The sequence below is a fragment of the Ostrinia nubilalis genome, chromosome 8 (genome assembly GCF_963855985.1).
Source record: "Ostrinia nubilalis chromosome 8, ilOstNubi1.1, whole genome shotgun sequence".
Classification (NCBI taxonomy): domain Eukaryota; kingdom Metazoa; phylum Arthropoda; class Insecta; order Lepidoptera; family Crambidae; genus Ostrinia; species Ostrinia nubilalis.
In genome coordinates, this window is record NC_087095.1 from 8,875,334 (window position 1) to 8,899,465 (window position 24,132).

At 39.6% G+C, this 24,132-nt stretch overlaps 1 protein-coding gene across 6 annotated transcripts in view; it reads left to right on the top strand.

Moving 5' to 3' along the window:
• The window catches only part of LOC135073890 (poly(rC)-binding protein 3), a 197,378-nt gene extending 175,838 nt beyond the window's left edge, over window positions 1–21,540 (top strand). For 5 of the 6 annotated variants that reach the window (XM_063968132.1, XM_063968133.1, XM_063968136.1 and 2 more), the window contains 4 exons: window positions 10,321–10,414; window positions 10,752–10,879; window positions 11,545–11,699; window positions 12,915–16,206. In XM_063968132.1, the coding sequence (XP_063824202.1) occupies window positions 10,321–10,414; window positions 10,752–10,879; window positions 11,545–11,699; window positions 12,915–13,227 (690 nt within the window). In that variant the 3' untranslated portion in view covers window positions 13,228–16,206. Of the gene's footprint in view, window positions 1–10,320; window positions 10,415–10,751; window positions 10,880–11,544; window positions 11,700–12,914; window positions 16,207–16,603 lie in introns of those variants that run through there. The other variant, XM_063968137.1, reaches the window with a different exon arrangement.
• Window positions 21,541–24,132: the final 2,592 nt, after the last annotated feature.

A 24,132-nucleotide genomic window follows, 5' to 3' on the forward strand; every position in this document is an offset into this window, starting at 1 on the left:
ATTGGCTATAAAATGGTTTTTAGCAATGAAATCAATAAATTGTCAGTCATTTCATTCGTGAATTGCAAGGCCAAGATACGCGGCTTCTCGCGGCTTTTTATCGATTTGAGACATACGCTTGTCGTTTAAAATGTCCGGTAAAATTATCGTGGTGCGCATTCCAGTCCAGCAGATGAAATCTGTGGAAAAGTCGCGTTTTGACAGCAAAAGGCGATTGACTAGGCCCTAGTATTGAAAAAGCCAAATTGTTTTGGAAGCTCAAATTACCTTGCGGTGGGCCGGGCTAGCACGGCAAGGCGAGGCTATTTATTATCTTAGCTAGGTACCGGTTACTAACTGTGCGACTGCGAAAAATGTATGGAAACTAGCGCCACCTAAATTAAACGCGGCGCTGACATTGGTTGACGTAGCAGTCGCGTTGATGTACAACTAGCAACTGGTTGCAAAGATCCGTAATACACATGCGGGGCTCCATTGACTGTAATATGCGCGCGCCCTAGGGGTGAAGCTCTGCCCCGCACCACTTGAACTGAATAAAGTAAATCCATAGACTAGGGTGTCGACTACCCTATTATTGTACGAAAACGCTAGAGCTAAGTTAGCTTAGCTCGCCTATAGATCGTTTCATCCAAAAAGACGCGCGGGGTGCGGGGAGTTTGATCCGAGCGTCATTATTGTAGTGTGCGTGTACACTCATGAATGATTTAACGTGTACCGATAATATTAGCGGAAGAATGGATGAAGCACGTCATCGTGGATGAAACGACCTATACTTACGGGGCTCCATTGACCGTGTATGCGCGCCCGTGTTCTCTGCTGGAGGTGAAGCCGCCCCTCGCTTGAACTGAATAAAGTATATTATTCATAGAATAGGGTATCGACTACCCTATTATTGTACGAATACGCTAGAGCTAAGTTAGCTTAGCTCGCCTACTTACGGGGCTCCATTGACCGTGTATGCGCGCGCAGGCGGTGTGCGCGCCCGTGTTCCCTGCTGGAGGTGAAGCCGCCCCTCGCTTGAACTGAATAAAGTGTATCTGTTAACGTAAAATTGTGAACTCTGTCAGTTTATAATATAACGCGTTAGATTGTAAACTAACAGTGGGTTAGGTTAGGTTAGATTGTAATTTAACTACGTCAGATTATAATCTGACAGAATTCACAATTTTACGGTGACATATCCATAGACTAGGGTGTCGACTACCCTATTATTGTATAAAACGCTAGAGCTAAGTTAGCTTAGCTCGCCTACTTACGGGGCTCCATTGACCGTGTATGCGCGCGCAGGCGGTGTGCGCGCCCGTGTTCCTTGCTGGAGGTGAAGCCGCCCCTCGCTTGAACTGAATAAAGTGTATCCATAGACTAGGGTGTCGACTACCCTATTATTGTATAAAACGCTAGAGCTAAGTTAGCTTAGCTCGCCTACTTACGGGGCTCCATTGACCGTGTATGCGCGCGCAGGCGGTGTGCGCGCCCGTGTTTCCTGCTGGAGGTGAAGCCGCCCCTCGCTTGAACTGAATAAAGTGTATCTGTCAACGTAAAATTGTGAACTCTGTCAGTTTATAATATAACGCGTTAGATTGTAAACTAACAGTGGGTTAGGTTAGGTTAGATTGTAATTTAACTACGTCAGATTATAATCTGACAGAATTCACAATTTTACGGTGACATATCCATAGACTAGGGTGTCGACTACCCTATTATTGTATAAAACGCTAGAGCTAAGTTAGCTTAGCTCGCCTACTTACGGGGCTCCATTGACCGTGTATGCGCGCGCAGGCGGTGTGCGCGCCCGTGTTCCTTGCTGGAGGTGAAGCCGCCCCTCGCTTGAACTGAATAAAGTGTATCCATAGACTAGGGTGTCGACTACCCTATTATTGTATAAAACGCTAGAGCTAAGTTAGCTTAGCTCGCCTACTTACGGGGCTCCATTGACCGTGTATGCGCGCGCAGGCGGTGTGCGCGCCCGTGTTCCCCCTGCTGGAGGTGAAGCCGCCCCTCGCTTGAACTGAATAAACTATATCCATAGAGTAAGGTGTCGACTACCCTATTATTGTACGAAAACGCTAGGGCTAAGTTAGCTTAGCTCGCCTATAGATCGTTTCATCCAAGAAGACGTGCGGAGTGCGGGGAATTTGATCCGAGCATCATTATTGCAGTGTGCGTGTACACTCATGAATGATTTAGCGTGTACCGATAACACTAAAACATTAGCGGTAGAATGGTGGGGCGAGTCATCGTGGATGAAACGATCTATACTTACGGGGCTCCATTGACCGTGTATGCGCGCGCAGGCGGTGTGCGCGCCCGTGTTCCCCCTGCTGGAGGTGCAGCCGCCCCTCGCTTGATCTGAATAAAGTGTATCCATAGACTAGGGTGTCGACTACCCTATTATTGTATGAAAACGCTAGAGCTAAGTTAGCTTAGCTCGCCTACTTACGGGTCGTTTGCTCCCCAATACCGGAGGCCCAGACAGATTGTGCCGGAAGCTATATATGGGCGTCGTCCGCTCCATGGCCCTTTATGGAACCCCTGTGTGGTTTGACGCCCTTCCTGGAGATAACGCCAAAAGGCTCCTTGCTGTCCAACGGCTCATGGCAACAAGAGTGGTGCGAGGTTACCGCACCATCTCGACAGACGCAGCCCTGGCCTTAGCCGGAACTCTACCCTGGGATCTCGACTCCCTGGTCCTCGCCGCAGTTTTTCAGTGGCGAGGAGACCAAAGAGCTCAGGATCAGCGACCAGCACCCAGAGAGATTGAGGCACAGAGGACGAGACATGAAGATGTCGCCATAGAGACATGGAAGCGCCGTCTGGCCCAGAGCAAAGCAGGCCGTCGTACCATATACGCCATACATCCGGTGTTGGAGGAGTGGGTACGGCGGCAACATGGTCGTCTCTCTTATAGAGCGACCCAAATACTAACTGGCCACGGCTGTTTCGGCGACTATCTATTTCGGATAGGACGGGAGCAAAGTGCCAATTGCTGGCATTGTCGAGAGGGCATCGAGGATTCCGCGCAGCACACACTCGAAGTGTGCCAAGCTTGGGTGGCAGAGCGCGAAATCCTCGTAGAACAGGTAGGACAAGATCTCTCCTTACGGGCCATCCTGCCTCGTATGCTAGAGAGCCCAGATGCATGGCATGCGGTGCTCCACTTCTGCGAGGAGGTCATGTCGCAGAAAGAAGCGGCGGAGAGGGAGCGAGAGGCCTCGCCTGACGCTCCACCGAACCGTCGCCGACGTCCAGGACACCGCAGGAGACACTACCATCTCCATGCCCCCTCTTAAGGGTCCTCGGCCACTAGACACGGGGGTGTTTGGTGGCCGCTAAAGGAGGCCCCGTGGCGGCGGCGCGCGCATGTGTTCACGCGCACCGTTAGCGAAGACCAGGGGAGGTACTACTCCCCTGAAGCCAGTCGTCCCTTGCTCAAACAGAGCGAGCCACAGTCTGGGGCGGAGCCGCGAAAGAATGTCTAGGCCGTCTAGCTCGGACAATAACTCGCAGCACCGTCCCAAAGACTTCGGGAGGACACCGTCAGGTTTTAGTGAGTAGGCCCTGCCCATCTGGCAGGGAGAGCCTTACATAACCCACTGGTTCCCCCGGGCCAGTGGGTATGCAATTTCATGCATTTTCTGACGGAAAAAAAAAAAAAAAAGCTCGCCTACTTACGGGGCTCCATTGACCGTGTATGCGCGCGCAGGCGGTGTGCGCGCCCATGTTCCCCCTGCTGGAGGTGAAGCCGCCCCTCGCTTGAACTGAATAAAGTATATTATCCATAGAATAGGGTATCGACTACCCTATTATTGTACGAAAACGCTAGAGCTAAGTTAGCTTAGCTCGCCTACTTACGGGGCTCCATTGACCGTGTATGCGCGCGCAGGCGGTGTGCGCGCCCGTGTTCCCCGCTGGAGGTGAAGCCGCCCCTCGCTTGAACTGAATTAAGTGTATCCATAGACTAGGGTGTCGACTACCCTATTATTGTACGAAAACGCTAGAGCTAAGTTAGCTTAGCTCGCCTACTTACGGGGCTCCATTGACCGTGTATGCGCGCAGACGGTGTGCGCGCCCGTGTTCCCCCTGCTGGAGGTGAAGCCGCCCCTCGCTTGAACTGAATAAAGTATATTATCCATAGAATAGGGTATCGACTACCCTATTATTGTACGAAAACGCTAGAGCTAAGTTAGCTTAGCTCGCCTACTTACGGGGCTCCATTGACCGTGTATGCGCGCGCAGGCGGTGTGCGCGCCCGTGTTCCCCCTGCTGGAGGTGAAGCCGCCCCTCGTTTGAACTGAATAAAGTGTATCCCAGGGTTCGAGGATATATATCAAGGGATATATATCTTGATATATATCGGATATATATCCGATATATATCCAGCCGGTTTTGATGATATATATCAATTTTTTAAATTTGTAACTGTATTTGTACTTTTTCACATAAGATTTTTGTTTTTTAGTTGATTTTGCCGTATTTACAAGAAGATTTTATGTTTTTGCTTTATTTGTCTGATTTTAAGTTTTAAAAACATTAAAAACATGTTTATGTGACACATATGCAATGGTATTCATAAATAATACAATAAAATAATAGTATAGCTTTCATACAAATTTGATATATATCAAAGTTGATATACAGGGTGTTTGGCGCATCGTGTGCCAAAATGATTTGGCGGATAGAATGGGTCATTTCCTATATTTTCAGCCCCCATAACACGTTCCATACCAGGCGGCTACTTTTAAATTAATTTTTTTAGTAATTTCACCAAAATACCCAAATCGCATCATTTAATTTCGATTTAAAAAAAAACTACTAAGCGCAGCCCTAAAGTAAATATATTGTTTTGACGTGCATTAATGTAGGGTTGCATCAAATCTAAATTTATTGGCAAATATCATCTAGTTTTTTTAAAATTCAGCTTTGAAGTTTTCCGAAAAGTTAAAAATGGACTGAACATTTAAGTTTACAAGGGTATAATTTTTTTTTTAAAGAGATAGCGATCTTCGGATTTTATCAAAACTTCTCTAGTCTATCCTCATTCAAACGGTATACTAATCTTGTTTAAATAATAACAACAACTTCACAAATTCCTTAAATTAGTGCATTGACTCTACTCGGACTGATTTGCGAAATTTGTGTTTATAGCTCCTTTTTGTGTGAATAGCACGTAGAACACCTAACAGGTAAAAATTATTTATCTTATGCAATGTAAAAACCTTTTATCTATCGTTTTTCAATGTGGATTTCTTGAAATTAAAGACGAAAATAATTATTTTGATCGTTTATTAATTATTACAAATTTTGTTCAAAATGTCCGCCTCGGCAACGTATACACTCAAGACATCTTCTTCTAATTTCGACTGTTGTCGTATGCAGCCACATTTCTCTTTTTATTACTAATAAGGCGTTTTCTATTCGTTGTAGTTTTTCTATTGTTTGAATCCGTTACGTACACCAGTTCTTTAGCTTGTCCCCAGACGTAAAAATCGAACGGAGTTAGGTCTGGGGAACGTGTAGGCCACTGTATAGGGCCATCTCTTCCAATCCACGAGTAGAAAACGCCTTTGTAGTAATAAAAAGAGAAAATTAGAAGAAGATGTCGTGAGTGTATACGTTGCCGAGGCCATTTTGAACAAAATTTGTAATAATTAATAAACGATCAAAATAATTATTTTCGTCTTTAAATTCAAGAAATCCACATTGAAAAACGATTGGGAAAAGGTTTTTACATTGCATAAGATGAATATTTTTTACCTGTAGGTGTTAAACGTGCTATTCACACATAAAGGGGCTATAAACACAAATTTCGCAAATCAGTCCGAGTAGAGTCAATGCACTAATTTAAGTAATTTGTGAAGTTGTTGTTATTATTTAAACAAGATTAGTATACCGTTTGAATGAGGATAGACTAGAAAAGTTTTGATAAAATCTGAAGATCACTATCTCTTTTAAAAAAAAATTATACCCATGTAAACTTAAATGTTCAGTCCGTTTTTAACTTTTCTGAAAACTTCAAAGCTGAATTTAAAAAAAACTAGATGATATTTGCCAATAAATTTAGATTTGATGCAACCCTACATTAATGCACGTTAAAACAAAATATTTACTTTAGGGCTGCGCCTAGTAGTTTTTTTTAATCGAAATTAAATGATGCGATTTGGGTATTTTGGTGAAATTACTAAAAAAATTAATTTAAAAGTAGCCACCTGGCATGGAACGTGCTATGGGGGCTGAAAATATAGGAAATGATCCATTCTATCCGCCAAATCATTTTGGCACACGATGCGCCAAACACCCTGTATATCGGATATATATCATAAATATCCGATATTTTGATATTTACAATAAATATCGGATATTTTCGAACCCTGGTGTATCCATAGACTAGGGTATCGACTACCCTATTATTGTACGAAAACGCTAGAGCTAAGTTAGCTTAGCTCGCCTACTTACGGGGCTCCATTGACCGTGTATGCGCGCGCAGGCGGTGTGCGCGCCCGTGTTCCCCCTGCTGGAGGTGAAGCCGCCCCTCGCTTGAACTGAATGAAGTGTATCCATAGACTGGGGTGTCGACTACCCTATTATTGTATGAAAATGTTAGAGCTAAGTTAGCTTAGCTCGCCTACTTACGGGGCTCCATTGACCGTGTATGCGCGCAGGCGGTGTGCGCGCCCGTGTTCCCTGCTGGAGGTGAAGCCGCCCCTCGCTTGAACTGAATAAAGTGTATCCATAGACTAGGGTATCGACTACCCTGTTATTGTATAAAACGCTAGAGCTAAGTTAGCTTAGCTCGCCTACTTTCGGGGCTCCATTGACCGTGTATGCGCGCGCAGGCGGTGTGCGCGCCCGTGTTCCCCCTGCTGGAGGTGAAGCCGCCCCTCGCTTGAACTGAATAAATTGTATCCATAGACTGGGGTGTCGACTACCCTATTATTGTATGAAAACGCTAGAGCTAAGTTAGCTTAGCTCGCCTATAGATCGTTTCATCCAAGAAGACGTGCGGAGTGCGGGGAAATTGATCCGAGCAATCCGAGCGTCATTATTGTAGTGTGCGTGTACACTCATGAATGATTTAGCGTGTACCGATAACACTAAAACATTAGCGGTAGAATGGTGGGGCGCGTCATCGTGGATAAAACGATCTATACTTACGGGGCTCCATTGACCGTGTAGCGCGCCCGTGTTCCCTGCTGGAGGTGAAGCCGCCCCTCGCTTGAACTGAATTAAGTGTATCCATAGACTAGGGTGTCGACTACCCTATTATTGTATGAAAACGCTAGAGCTAAGTTAGCTTAGCTCGCCTACTTACGGGGCTCCATTGACCGTGTATGCGCGCAGGCGGTGTGCGCGCCCGTGTTCCCCCTGCTGGAGGTGAAGCCGCCCCTCGCTTGAACTGAATAAAGTGTATCCATAGACTAGGGTGTCGACTACCCTATTATTGTATAAAACGCTAGAGCTAAGTTAGCTTAGCTCGCCTATAGATCGTTTCTTCCAAGAAGACTCGCGGGGTGCGGGGAGTTTGACCCGAGCAATCCGAGCGTCATTATTGTAGTGTGCGTGTACGTACACTCATGAATGATTTAGCGTGTACCGATAACATTAGCGGAAGAATGGATGAAGCGCGTCATCGTGGGTGAAACGATCTATACTTACGGGGCTCCATTGACCGTGTATGCGCGCAGGCGGTGTGCGCGCCCGTGTTCCCCCTGCTGGAGGTGAAGCCGCCCCTCGTGGGCGCTCTGCCCCCGCACCACTTGCTGCCGCCGCCGCTGCACGAACACCACCTTGTGAGTCGCGTCACGCCCGAACACACCTCATAGAGCAACCCCCTTAATCTTTGATCCTATAGGGCATTTCTTGGACTTATCACTGGTTTTCAACAACACCAACGCTTGCAGATCGCCATCGCCGGCGCGATCATAGGCCAATGACAGATCGCGCGGACTGTCATGGGTCGCGCGACCTGTCATTGGCCAATGATGGCGCCGGTGATGGCGATCTGCACGCGTTGGTGTGGTTGAAGCATAAGGCAAGCAGATAGGGCCTTATTACAGAAAAAGTTAAACCCATGATGAATAATATTAAAATGACATTTCCATACTAAGGCTGAGTTGCACCACCTAACTTTGATACCTGATGGTTTTTGTACGGAGTTTGACAGACTTTTGACGTTTGTTGAAGTTAAGGTAAGATGGTGCAATCCAGCCTTAATGACAATACTAGAGTTTAACTTTTTGTAATAAGAGGGATAGGATAGGTTTTCGACAATAAATGGGACAGAGCCCTTGTAGCCTATGCGTGCCATTATAACGTCTTATGGCATTTTATCTCAGACGACAAGCCCATACATTTGTCGTCTTAAATCGACGATAAGAATATATCGAGGCGCGCATCCTAGGCCGTCTGTAAAGGGTTAATAATAATAGACAACTCTTCGTGGAAGCTAGCTTACTGTCGTGACCGGCCCCTATGGATAAAATACAGCCCCTAGTCAAAAGTTATTTCTTACTGCACTTTAGACAGTTAAATTAAAACAGATTGTTCTTCCTAAAATTTATGATCTTATAAAATTTCTTTAAAGACTCGAATGATACAATGTCTAAATAGCATAACAACTCACTATTTAGGTTTTTGCTTATTTTCCTCGCAATTTTAAATGACTGAGCCCTACTATTACCTCTATCAGTTCCGTTAGGCATTATTTTAGTCTTAACAATAGATGAGTCACGTAAAAGGCTTCGTTCTGTGCCCATATGTTAATAATGTCAGTTGAAAATTATAACCGTAAAACTACCATTTCAAAAACATGGTTTTGTTATGATTGACAGAGATATGTCATTTACACAATGTTTGAGGAAAATACGTTTATAAATCGGGATCTAGGTTAAAAATACCCAATGTTTTCCATTCCATTGTATTGTTATTCACAGAGGTGCAGAACGAAGATGGTATCTTACTTAAATTCTATGCAATGAGTAGTGCGATAACTCCTGACCTATGCGATCTTGTCTGTCCATATAGTTCTTTGTCCGTCTATCTTCGGCGCATTTTGTACTATTGAACTTGTCCCCGTAGCCTTTGAATGTTTTGATATTTTTCTGTCCTTCACACTTTGCAATCATTATGATAACCTCTCGACTTCAATGCAATTAAATGATAAACAGAACAAAAATACTAATGAGCTCTATATTTAGGAACAGGATATTTAAATAGTCATGACTTATTGAATGAAGATTTTAATTCAGACCGGATTCGTTTTAAATATCTCTATGAGGTTGTGTGGAGTACAGAGTGATATTATGTGATTGGTGCTGCCCCGGAATCCCTTATACTTGGTTTGGATGTGTGGTCAAATCCTTTTCAGTAGAAAATATTATTAACATTGTTATGTAAATACCCCAATAGTACTTAGATCCTGGTGCTGTGGAGTGTAGGAATGAGTTAATATACTTTGCGCTGTTAGTTTGTACCCCTACGCTTGTACTCATTATTATTTCTTGTTTGCACGTAAATCCCCCGTTGATTAGTATATTGATGATACCTAGCATTTATATGTTTGGACCCATAGCATTAGTGTAATTAATGTATCACATAATGTATTTTAGAGGGTAATATGTGTAGAGAAACACATACGAAGCTTTATCTGTTTGTTTTCTGGCATTGCCGAGATACAAGCCTTTCGATCGTAAAACGTTCACGCACATTACAACATTTGTTGTTTACATGGATCCTGTACTTGCACCTCTCCTTATTTTGCCTTTGCCTTGCCTCTTCCAACTTTTATTTGTGTTTTACAATGTTGAGATTAACCATGGAAGCGCATGGCTTACTCTGAAACGAGTAATCGTTATTAGTTCGAGTTCAGTGAATATTTGACTATTCCTGTATAAACAAAGGTGCGTATTTTTGTTCGGGCAGCACCACTCAAGAACTCACAATGTGGTTAAAATTTACAAAAACACGCTTCTAAGAACATTCGCATAACATTATAAGTTATTAGTTTTATATTGCAGTTGGAAACCAAAATCACTCTTATCACTTGATGATAAGGTGGTTCTTGGCTTCAACCTTTACTAGCCTTATCGAAAATAATAAAAGCATTGCGAATTTTCTTAGACTTCTAATGATTATCTCTTTCTAAAATCTTTCTACCCAGGTTACCCTATCCAGCGATCCCATCCCGGCTATGTCAGAGAAGATGAAAACAAGCAGCTGGAGCTTTTATTTGTTTTATATGTAACCATTTGATATATCAGTATTGTTAGTTTAGTTATACTTGAAATAAATATAACGGTTTTATAATTATTTGCCCGTTTTTAGATGGGTGGGCTAGCTAAATCGCCATTGGCTGGACTTGCGGCGCTAGGACTTGGAGGCTTGGGACCAGCAAACACTGGTGGACTTAACCCAGCAGGTAAGCTATTTCTTAAAACTGCATAATAGTCTTGTCACGGCAGAACTACTAACCAATTATTAAAGTAATAATTCTTGATGCATTTTTAGAAATTAGACGATCTTGGGTTTATTTGAGACAAATAAGTGCTGCGAAAATAAAGAAAAGCAATTCTTTCCCACCCAAACAATTTTCAACAAATGATTGATAAATTGGAGGTGACTAGCTAGATAACGTCCTTCGAATCCAATTGAATTATTACATGTATAATAAGCTTTATAAACTACAGCTATCTTAGCAATGGAATCTTAATTAAAAAAAATCTAAAACTAACAGTACTTGTTTTTGACATTTCCAGCGGCCCTCGCTGCGCTGGCCGGCTCACAGCTGCGCACGTCCAACCAGTCGCGTAACCAGCCCGCTACCAACCAGCAGTCGCACGAAATGACCGTGCCCAATGAGCTCATCGGCTGCATCATTGGAAAGGTAAGCTAAACTCATTTCTCTCTCTCTCTCTTTCTCTCTTATTATTAGCTTGGGAAACAGTGGCAGACTCGCAACCAGCCCGCCACCAGCCACAGACACACGAGATGACCGTGCTTGGGCACGGTTATAACAGAGTAAATACAAATGCCCGAGCGCAGTTTGTATGTGAGCGCACCTCAACGCTAATCAACACTAAATTTTGTCAGTGTGTGCGTGCGCGCCGCATACGTATTGGCGCGCGCTCACATACAAACCGCGCTCGGTGCGTTTCTATGAAGATGACCTACTCATTTGTATTTACTCTGGTTATAATTTAGGAACGATGACTAATCGTCTAAACGTCTTAAAACGGTATGTTAAGAATCAGGATGCTACGTCACTCGAGACTATTGATTTGCTGCTGCCAAAACTATAGATTGCACGTGCTTACAAACAAAAACAAAAACGATGTCAACAAGACGCTTCCCGAATAAATTAAGCATTATTGGCAGGATATTAATGGCACACTTGAATGCTGGCTTCTCTTTTTTTTTACTATACAATAACAAACCAAAAAAATACTAATGTGAATAAATCTCTTACAAAAAACATCCACTACAGAGAACCCAGCACGTGACATCGGCCGTTTTGATAAAAAAACAAAAATCTTTTTACTCATCATACAGGGTGGCACCAAAATCGCTGAGATCCGTCAAATATCTGGCGCGATGATCCGGATATCGAACTGCGAGGAGCGGGAGGGCGGTAGCACTGACCGCACCATCACCATTTCTGGCAACCCTGACTCCGTCGCGCTCGCCCAGTATCTCATCAACATGAGGTCAGTACCCTAACTCTTTCATATCCATCGAACAGCTTTCCTCCCCAAAATATTCCATCCGGATGTCCAAAGAAAAATTATTTTGTCCATTCTTATCCATTTTAAGTCACGCCTCAACCTTTGGTGATCAGTTTTTTTGACATCCCACGATCTTCCTCTGATTTGTCTCTTCACCTTAATTGGGCCATTTCGAAGTTTTTCAGAAACGCGTTCTTTTTAGAAAGATACCTGACCTGAGATTCTTATTTGATTGATGTTCACTTAATTAAACTAAAATATTAAAAATGACTCATAATTTACTTCATAATTCGTTACTGTGTTAACTTACTAAGCTTAATGATTTTATTACTAAAATGTAACAAAATACTTTAAACCAAACTTTGTACAGTTTATTAACAATTGTACTTATTAACTTTGTTACAAAACATTCATGTTTGTTTTAACAGTGGATCTGTGCTAAAATTATACTTAACGCTACATAGTTGAATCTCACTAGTATCATCATTCTAATTTAGACAAGCTGAAATATTAATTAGCAGCATTCATTCTACATTTCATAAATCATGCAACATCTTGATGATATATTTACGATGTTGAAATGTCATCTTAATTAATGCATTCAGAGCGAGTCTCATTTCACTAAACATCATAAAAATATTGGCTCAAAAACTGAACTTCGACAAACGTTTCTTCGACATTACGTTACTCCGACATTACTGAATATCGACATGACTTTACTTCGACACTACATTACTCAGACAAAGGATATACGCCTTGACTCTTGACTTGATCTCCATGACTTTACTTCGACACTACATTACTCAGACAAAGGATATACGCCTTGACTCTTGACTTGATCTCCATGACTTTACTTCGACACTACATTACTCAGACAAAGGATATACGCCTTGACTCTTGACTTGATCTCTATGACTTTACTTCGACCCTATATTACTCAGACTAAGGATATACGTCTTTGTCTGAGTAGTGTAGTATCGAAGTAAAGTCATGTCGATATTCAGTAGTGTCGGAGTAACGTTATGTCGAAGTAAGGTTTGTCGGAGTGTGCTTAGGTAGCCAAAAATATTGCTTCAAGAATTTTAGGTCAGGATATAGAACAAATAGTTGCGTAGACAGTCTTCTTAGAGTCTTAGTCTTCGAATCGGCCCAAATTGTCGCCTAACCCTATACAACATTCCTGTCCCGCGCCCGCAGTGTGGAGCTTCAGAAGGCGAATCTGGAGGGGGGTAGCTCTAGCAGCGGGGCCGCGGGCTCGTCCGCGTCCGCCAGCCCGCTGGCCTCCGCCATCCCCCTGGCTCAGCTGCTCAGCAAGAGCGGCGCGCTCGGCGCCCTCAGCTCGCTGTCGGCGCTGGGCGGCCTCACCGACCTCCTCAGCGGCTCCAATGCCTCCACACCCGTCCAGACCACCGGCGTCCACAGGAACCACAAATCCTTTAACCAGCGCCGCCAGGACGATGAGACCCCCACCAAAACATCCAAAGAGAGGAACAAATACAACCCCTACTAGGATGCCTCCCCCCGGTCGTTCGACCGCGACGACTCGTGATCGCGGGACCGCCGGTCGATGAACGGGGTCCGGTCGGCTGTCCGAATGTAGCTGTAAGGATATTTTCGAATAAGCGAAATAATTTATTTGACTATCTTGAAATGAAATCATAGTAGCATTTAATGTTTTGTTAGTACGTTTTAATCATGGACTGTTAGTTCACTTGCATACGCCGAGTGTGGATTCTTATAGCGTAAGGAGTCTCGTCACGTTCTATTGGCATAAAATGGACGGTTTACACAAAAACGTCCAGTGATGAAATCGAACAAACATTATATGTTTTATATTGGACCCAAAGACAATGCTATTGAAAGCAATTTTTACTATTTTATACCCATTATACAAACTGACTCATAGTGAGACAGTACTGAATCATTTTGCGACCGACTGCCTTAAATTATTATCAGTACGTTAGTACATTACAAAGTTAGTTTGGCTACCTATTTTATTAAAATCAGAAATCTGGTTTTAAAGCTGGTCTTATTTTTTTGCAAAAGGTAGACAAACAGTCACACTGGACAATTCACTTTTGATAAGTGATTGTCAGTTGTCACCGTGACCTGCAATGTCAAGTATTGCAGAACTCATTTATCAAGATTTCTAAGAAACGTTTCTTGAAGAATCTCCCGTTATTTAATTGGAAAGGAATGAAAAATCGACGTGACGAGACAAGAGTAATTGTAACAGATAACAGATTAATAAATCAATCAATGAAATAGCTACTGACAAGTGTTAAAAAGATAATTTACAAAATGTAACATAACAAAAATCGTAATGATACGACTAATGATAACTAGGGATCGTGACAATAGTAGGAATTACGTAGAAGCTTGATAGCTGTACAAATTACAGAGTGCTTCGCGTTTGAAAGGGATGTAGGGTAAATGTGCCGATCATTGACTGGACGTAATTTGGTAGAGGCACCTTGTAATCAACCGACAACAAAAAGATTAATATCCCCAATTGATTTTTATTTTTATATGAAGAGTATAAGATTCAGAATCGAATGGAAATTTAGCGTTTTGTAGTAGGCTGATGTGGTTGAGTTTGAACGTAAAGTACAATATTGTACAGTTTCGGAATAGGTAATGAAATTGGACGAAACGTTGCTTTCATTGCACAGTCCAGATACTCCGATGTCGATAATGGGCACATTTTACTTTAACTCTATTTAAGATTGAAATACAGGGTGTCTAGCAAAAAACATCAAGCCGTACTTCAGGCCAGTAGTTATTGGTAGAAGCTTAATGATAATACATTTTAGATTCGAATATGTAGGTTAATTGATTACAGAGTAAATGGACATCGCTACATACAGCAATAAATAGATCGACTCGTTAATGAAGTATCGTTTGATGGCTACCGATTACTCTGTATGTACATTTTTAAATGGAAATTTTCTAAATATTAGGTCGTAATGTCACAGACTTATAGTTTTAATTAAAGATAAAGCCTGGCTGTCGGTTTTCACTTAAAAAAGGCTGCGTGTAAGTTGAAATGCGAGTGGCGTAGCGCAGAATAGAGAAGTCAAATCGCGTCAAGCATATAATGTCCAAATGCCGTTGCAATAAGGTTTATGGTTAATCATCTCCGGTTGAGCCATCTTGTTAAAATAATTTGGCTTCTCGGGTAGATGAAATATTTACGTATGCCCGCGATATTCGTACCTTATTTGCTTGACGCTCCCGGATCGCAGTCTAATAATATTGTTCAGTAACGAATCAAACCTGTTCGATAATTATACAATTTTTCACTTGCAAGGTGACTTTTATTTTTACATTTCATAAAACAAACTATATTGAATATCTAGCAAAAATGCAATGGGAGAAAACATTTAAATCTCACTATTTTATATGAATATATCAGTTGATAGTTTGCAGTTATTTAGGTAGTGACAGCGCATTTGGGATATTGGAGTCGAAACTGGACTGTATTATTTCAACGGAGACTAGGAATCAGGTAGCCAATTTTGGCTATTATGTGTTTTGTCACTTTAGAGACATAGTTTTCGCGCAACAGTTTCGGCGCCCTAACTTAGATTGTGTTTTAGTACAGTCAAGTCAAAGAGGCTAAGCACACAAAACGAGAAATTCAACTATTTGACTTCTTAACGTTTTGGATGTATAAGTAACTGTTTATAGTCTTCAATGTCATATTCAAACTTGATTTTTCTTTATTTCAAAATATATTTGAATTGGTCGCGTTTGTTCATTGCCATTGCAATATTTTAATAAATATAACATTGTTAACTATGAAGTTTAGTGAGGGACTTAGATTTTCTGTTTGAATATAGTTTCGTCTTCTATGGCTAGGCATGACACGCGGATATCGGTCTGGCGCTGAAACTGTTCGTGTAATGTTAAAGTTGTGGTTTGGGAGTGGTAGTGTTTTGCAAAAATTGATAAAATTTAAATTGTACAATATTCTAGGTCACGGGATTTGTTGTTATAATCACTTCACTGTTCACATAAAATGGCTAGGTGTTTCTTTTGTTATAAATAGTTATAATATTACACCGATTAGATTTTCACTTTATAAGTACCTAGGTAGTTTTGAACGGTATGTATTGCGTAGTGTAATCGAGGCAAACGACATCATTGATCGTTTACATTCGTAACTTTGATAAGACATAACGGTTAGAATATACATTTTAAAAAACGTACAAAATTCGCCCCTCTGGCCTAGTCCCGCAATTGACGTTGTTTGCCTTCCGTTACAATTAGTGCGAATTTAATAATCGAGGTCCAATTCGAAAGTTAATATTTCCTTGTTCCATAGGGAACGAATTATTTGGCTGCCAATTCCTTTTTATTTGTAAAAAAAAATCATGTTAATTTTAAGGAATAGACGTTTTCTTATAATTTCTGGATTATATTACTCGCTAGAATCGTTAAGTAAAAGTGTATTGTTTTAAAGTACATAATAAAAATAATAATTTTATTTTGCGGTTTTAATTTATTTTCACGTTTTTATTTTGTCCCTACTAATTGACTTGTGTTTAAGCATAAAGCGCAGGTAATTGTCTAGCATAAACGGTCGCAATAATACGCTTCCCATTCAAGAACCCAAGCCATTATCCTGCCTACCCGGCACCACACATTCCCGTGATACCTGAACGCCGGACCAAATCCATCGAGTACCTACATCCTACAGCTCACTGGATCACCCAATATCCTGGTAAGATGATTCCTTTACATTTTGATTTGTATCCTAGAATGTCCACACGCCTTTTTTGTAATCACTGACGGGACCTGTAGGTTTTGTTTTGACCTCCACCGTTTGACTTGCCCGGGCAAAGAGACGAGCAGCGAGTGTAACTGTTGGGTGAATGTTCCAGGATCACGATGGAGACTGCAGGGCTGCCGCTGCCGGGCTACCACTACATCGCGCCCAACCACATCGTGAAGGCGCCGATCCATTGAATGGGGCTCCGCGGCCAGACTTCCGGCGTTGCGTTCAAAGTCACCGAACGAGCATACTTCGTACAGCCGCAATACGGGACTCTGGCTCCGATATATTTCTTCAAGTGAATATCGAGACCAAACAATCTCTACGAGATGGGAAGCAAACACTAGATATCGTGCTGAGCGTATGTTTACATTTGTTACGAGTTTATAAGTATTTTAGATATTCTTATATTTATTCTCCACTGTATTTAATTAATTGGGATAGGAATAATGTGGCATAAGATGAATCTTGGGAATTTGAGAACTGAATATGTTATTTCGGAGAAATTAATGGCAAAGGTTTAAAACGACTGACAATTTAAAATTTTCTATAAATCTGTGTGCGGTGAACGTGTGTCGGTTACGTGGACGATTATTGTGAATGGCTGCGTTGTGGCTGAGGTTGGTTTCGTGTCGTTCACCGCCCCCGGGTTTGTGAATTATAACAAAGTATGCAACAGGAGATAGCTAAGCTGATCGAATTTACTATGGATTTAAGCGGTCGAGTTATTCAATTATCAATTGGATTTGTTTTCCACGGAGATCAGTAATGACCAGACAGAAATGTTCAAAATAAGATAGTCGAGAGTCGGCGTATAGGTAGGTGTAGATGCGTTACAATCGACCTCGGAACCGCTGACGTAGCGTAGTGTTAGATTAGCGAACAGAGTGAGAGGGTTAAAGACAATATTTGTAAATAAATAATCGTAATAACCTGGAAAATTAGGTATTACAGTAATAGTTGCGTCGGACGACGCGGCGATACGAAACCGATGGGATCAAATCCTTTAAGAATCTTACATTAAAAGCGGAGACAGATGAGAAGAGAACATTTCAGTATATCATTTACAATCGTCTAATATCACACAAAAGACGTTAGGTATATAAAAATAGTGTTGCTAAATGTGATAGTCCTCTATAATTTATTTTACATTTGAACTATAAGATCTCTAACATACATTATACACAATGTGTACATCGGCTACTGAAAATTTTAAGTCGAGTAAATAATATTGGTCTAGGGATCAAAGCCAAAGATTGTTGAAGTTTGTTTAACACTAATAATGTTGTGGATTTATGCTAAATTATTCTGAGAGTAGTTAATGTTTAGTGATGTAACGTAGAACAGTTTGTTTGAATTATTTTATTACCCTCTCCAGACTGCTCATTGTATTTTTAGTCTTAGATCAAAATATAGATAGTCCTGTGGTAATCTAAATATTTCCAAAAAAAACTTAAAAAAACATAGGTTAACGTAGAATAAGATAACTCTAGGACCACTGTATTAAATGCTTTCCAGAAAACAATATTTGCTTGGAGAAAACCAGTGCCACGATTACTAACAACTGTGCCAAAACGGTTCACTTTCTATATCGTAACAATAAGGCGTATTATTTTATGCGGTATATTAAATGTCATTTACTTGTATAATAATAATGGTGTCAAATAATAACTCGCAAGCGTACTTGCGAGCTATAATAATAGTGAAGTAATCCACTTATTTATTATTAATTTTGCACCCTAGATGTAAGAATCACAACTAGAATTACAAATTATTCTCGGAACATATCCCTATTACATATTTTCCCCAAGTCTTCCCTTTCTAATCTTATTAATGATTATTAAAGATTAAATGATGATTGTGCCAAAGTTGTGTCTAAATTTATGCATGGATTTGATAAGGCAGCATGGTATTTGTTTGAAGTATTATTTTATAGACATTGTCGAATTATGCTAGTCAAATTGTTCTGAAAAATAAAAGACAAATAATGAAATTTTACAATTATATAATTATGCTAGTCAAAATTTATTTCAATCGGTATGTTTACGTTTTGTACAAAAGTTAGAAAGTTTATTTATTTTTGTTCGTATGTGTCAAAGTTTTAACTATTTTATGTGGTCTCGCTAAATTAAAATTAGCAATAAATTTTGATAAAATCAATTATTTATAGTATAATAAATTGCAATTAAGACAATGTATAGAGCTTTTGTAAATTAAGTACCACACAGGTATAAATAGAGTTAATCTATAGGAGTAAAGAGAAATTTGAGTAGTAGCTCGTTACTAAAGAGAAGAGAGTTCATAGCTGTGATTAAAGTTGGGAGGGCACTTTTGTGCTATTGCTACGTCGGATAGTTGCGAGCGGCGCGTAGGATAGTGCACGCTTCGTAGGCGGCGCGCACGCGGGGCGCGCACGTGATACGTCGGGATAGCGATTTATATTTTGTATTGCATGCAAAAGGCAATTGTAACGCAAATACTGTCTCTAATGAGTATTAGTTTATTGGTGTTGTCAATGAATATTAAATTTAGTACAATGCAATTTTAATATTAGTGAATAAAATACGTTTATTTGTCACGTGTAGGTGTTATGTTCGGTTATAATATTAATCAGCAATCATTATTATAATAATCTTTATTATACTCATATTTAGTAGTTATTATGATTCAATATTGTTAATGTTATTTTGATTTGCTCAATTTTCTGAATGTTTACGTAAGCTAGGCTTTTAAAATGTTTAGTTTGTTTTGTTGATCTATTAGAGTTGGATATATTGATATCTGCGCATCGTGTGCTTTTTCTTTTATTAGGAAATACAATTATTTTTGTGACAACAACAGTCGAGCTGTCAATTTAATGTTTATACGGTGTGACGGTACGCAATATTTGGATGCTTTGTTAATAATTACTTTGATTACTGATGTACCTTGTAGTGTTAAAGTAATTCGTAACTATAAAATTGGCAGAAACTTTTCAAACCGTTTCAATAGCGTCAAGTCCAAGTATGGTTTGTCGTTATTCTGTTACTTTCTTCTTCTCTTCTTTCACTAGTTTCCTTCAACATTGGATGCGCTTAAACGTAGAGACACTACACTTTAATGTCGGTGCCTTTTGTTTATAGATTTCGCTGTTTCTTTAATCAGTAAGATATGTGTATGTTTATTCAGCGTTATAACTTACTTATATTTAGCCTTTATTGACAGGGTCTGACTGCGTTGTATAATAGTGTAATTATTAAATTCAATTTAGCAAATATTAATGAATGTAATAGGAAATTTGTTTTCTTTAGAATTTTCGTGTTAGCACCTGAATTTAATATCTATCTTAATGCACTATTTTGGAATATCCCTCTTTGAACTAATGGCTAGTATGAGATCAAACGAACATCAAAGCATCTGGGTTTCATTGCTCTCAACCTATAAGATTGTGAAATATACGAAAAATTTTAAACGCGCATGGTGAATAAATGATATTTTGCTATCTTCGTAATTATATCTACATAATATATTCACATACAGGTTCGAGACGAATGGGTAAAAAGGGTTGTGTAATTTGTTATGCATATACAATATTCAAAAATATATTTGCTTATCAGTCCCACTAAGCACACTAAAAGTATATTAGAACTACGAGACGTTCATCCTTAATCATAATGCCGTAGTACCAGGGTAAATACGATATTATTTCACAATTAGTTATCACAATTATACCTATAGTTCAAATCAATGTATTCTGAACGCTTATAAAATTGAGTATATTTTAAACTGTTCAAAACTATAAGCTGAAATAACAATAAAACTCGTATTAATTATCAAATTATATCATTATTCTATCACATATTATAAAATAACAATGTAAAACTAAATTTCTTAAAATGTTATGGCATTATTACGCGTATAATAAGCGGCTATGCCATCACAATTCGTGGGTATAATATAATGAGATGACTTTGATCTGAATATAATTCTCATTTTGGTTTTCATTATATCATTTTAGTGTTAATGTAATATTAATTATTGACTGAGTATAGTTAAGAATAAGGAATATCAAAAATACAACCAAATCTCAGGTGTTTCACTGCTGCAATTTCAATAAGCATTTAATTTTTTATTCATGATCATTACAAAGTGTCTAATAAAAATAATGTTTCTACTTTTATCACAAGTAAAAAAATAAGCACTTTACTTATAAATGTTGTTTAACAATAACAAAATGTATAAAATATATCAAAAATCTATTGCACTTCTCCATTCACGAAAGGGGATCGATAGGAACATCCGCCTACTTCATGTCATGCACATAAACATCGGTTATAAGTAAAGCATTCGCATCAATGTTTTCACCGTACTTCACGAGAATACATTAACGTTTTGCGAAATAAAACGCAAGGACGGACTTACGCTAAAATATCTAGTTTAAAATAGCGTAATTATGTTTACACAGGTTCGATGTTTCGGAGGACCGAATATTTAAATTGTGAAGGAAAGACTTGAAGAATTGATATTTGGAATAAGGGCTTCTTCAAATTAAATAGGTGTCACTGTACTAGTGCGGCTGACGCGCTTCTCTGTGACGCTTTTGAATTTTTTATGAAGTTTGGTCTCAGAATTTGGTTATGCCCATGTATTCTGTGCATGTGTGATACAGTGGCATCGTGATATTGTATGAAAATTGGCGCCACTTGCAATTGGCAGTGTTGCCACTACAGTCTCTTCGCGCCATTTAATTTGAAGGCGCCCTATATAAGCAAAGAAACTAGTAGATAGCTAAGATAATATTATGGTTTGGTCCTTTTTATGTAGCTGTTCATACATCAGGCCTGTGTAAATCAGTCATAAGTACTCGTACATAAACATAAATCATATCACTTTCCACATTACAAGTTAGATGTTCGCCATATCTTTCAATTATCAGTGTAATTTTCAACATATCTAATCGTTTTGTGAATTGAATTGATTAATGTTAATGAATTATAAATGTTGTACTTACGGTTACAGAATACTGTCATTGTAGTCCAGTCAATAAAGCATTATAGATGGAAATCCGTGGAACACAATTTTTGACTTTGGGACTTTATTTAGACTAGTTAGGAGGTGAACATAGCAAAAGTCCCCGCCCTTAGCCCTTGAGCCGGCGGGGTGAGGGGGGTTTAAAGGTACCACTTTTCGGTTTTTCACTTAATCCTCGGAAACTATGCGTCCTAGTGACATGACTACTATGAACCAAAAAAAGCTTATTTAATTTGCTACAGGTGAGATAGTTAAGTTTTTCTATATCTTGTATAGTTTTTGCGGCATCTGTTCTAGAAGGTCTGTAATATTAGAAATTTTATTTTTGTCTTACATGTTCCCATCAGGAGAAAATCGACTAAATCAACATTTAGCAAATATTTTAGACATGCGGAAGCATGTTAAGCCTAGTTCCAGGGAGAGGACTGCGCTGTGCGTATATTTAGACGAATCAATTGGAGCCACTTTTGACTCCACATCACTCAAAAACTACTGTGCATTAACACTTCAAATTTGGCTCATGTGTTGAGACTTGCAAGATAAACATCAGCTTCAAATTTCATAAATATACCTCAAACGGTTCTTTAGGTATTGACGTCCAAAAATCTACATATCTGACCTATAGACCAAATTCTAACAACTTCCAGATGACTTTGAAGGATCAAATTTGGCATACAGATAGGTAGATGTGTAAATACAAAGGAACAAATAAAAAACCAGTAAATTTTAACATTTTACATTTTTAGATAGATTTTAGTGTTCTAAATGTCGATTTTTGAACGTCAATACCTAAACAACCGTTTGAGGTATATTTATGAAATTTGAAGCTGATGTTTATCTTGCAAGTCTCAACACATGAGCCAAATTTGAAGTGTTAATGCACAGTAGTTTTTCAGTGATGAGGAGTCAAAAGTGGCTCCAATTGGGTCGTCTAAATATACGCACGGTGCAGTCCCCTCCCTGGAACTAGGCTTAACGTGCTCCCGCATGTCTAAAATATTTGCTTAATGTTGATTTAATCGATTTTCTATTGATGGGAACATGTAAGACAAAAATAAAATTTCCAAAATTACAGACCTTCTAGAGCAGATGCCGTGAAAACTATAAAAGATATAGAAAAACTTGACTGTCTCACCTGTAGCAAATTGAATAAGCTTTTTTTGGTTCATAGTAGTAATGTCACTAGGACGCATAGTTTCCGAGGATTAAGAGAAAAACCGAAAAGTAGTACCTTTAAACCCCCCTCTCCCCGGCGGCTCAAGGGCTAAGGGCGGGGACTTTTGCTATGTTCACCTCCTAACTAGTCTAAATAAAGTCCCGAGGTCAGAAATTATGTTCCACGGATTTCTCTCTACACCGTCGTTAAAGCATTCATTGACTGGACTATTGAGGTTCATTTCAATGTAATGTTTGTTTTCATTATGTTAATTCAATAAAGTGTGTAAATAATTTTGAATTTTATTTATAGACCCTTTCATTTTCCTTGTTGAAGTTAGGTAAGTAAATTAACGATTGAAGCTTAAGAATTCAGGGTCATAATCTCGAATCGAAAACGAATGCTACTCTGTCTACAGTTAGTACAATAATATTCTGTGGCATTAGCTTACCCCAGGGCACAGCAATTTATTGGTTCGAACTGCCTTGAACTCAAGTTCGTACTTATTCTAAAACGATGCTCCATAAGTAGGTATCTTTAATTGAAACGCAAGCATATAGTTTTAGACTTCAATATTTTAGACCATTCTCAGTTGTGAACATTTTTGAGGGTAGTTTCATACCCGAGAGTCTTTTCAGCAAAATATAAGGCTGAAACGTCACTCTTTTCACGCCAAAGCGCATGCTGCAGCTCGCAGCTCTCGGGCGCTCTTAGATCTCTGTAAAATAGCCCAAGCGTTAGGTACGACTGCTAATAAAGACTGACACTAGATTACAGTGCGGCCAACTTTTAATTAACTAGGTATTTAGCTATCACCTAAAAGAAGAAAATATTTCACAAACATATTTTTTCAAACAACATTTTTCACAAACAAATTGCCATGACCATGACCATTCATTGAAAGTTTTGTGACGTTTTCAGCAGCGAGTTATAAAATTATTTTCTAAGAATTAAGTAGGTATAAACCCAGATTTATTCATTCGGAAAATGAAAATGCCTTTAGGATCGTAAGGAATCGTAACCGATATAATCGAATGGACGCGCTTGTTTCCTTCCTTGCAATTTGTAAAGAAATTAGCTATAAATTTTAATCACCGTATTCTTAATGGTCATGAACTAATGAATTTCAGTACCGCTATAAATAGACCAAACTGCTCAGCAATAGATTCGCGATGTGTCATTATCATTACTGGTGGTTTTGCTACAATGGCCGGTAATTAGTGAGAAACGCCGCTTTTAAATAGAAAGGTGGGTGTCGATTTTGGTAACCTACTTATAATAAAAATGAATCGCTAAATGTGTTGGTAAGCGCATAACTCAACTACGCCTGGACCAATTTTACCAATTCTTTTTTTTTTAATGTTCGTTGAAGGATGGTTTTTACGGCGAGATTTGCATAATTCAACCCCAAAAGGGGTCCACGCGTACGAAGTATCGGGCGGCCGCTAGTTTGCAATAAAACTTGGTAAGTA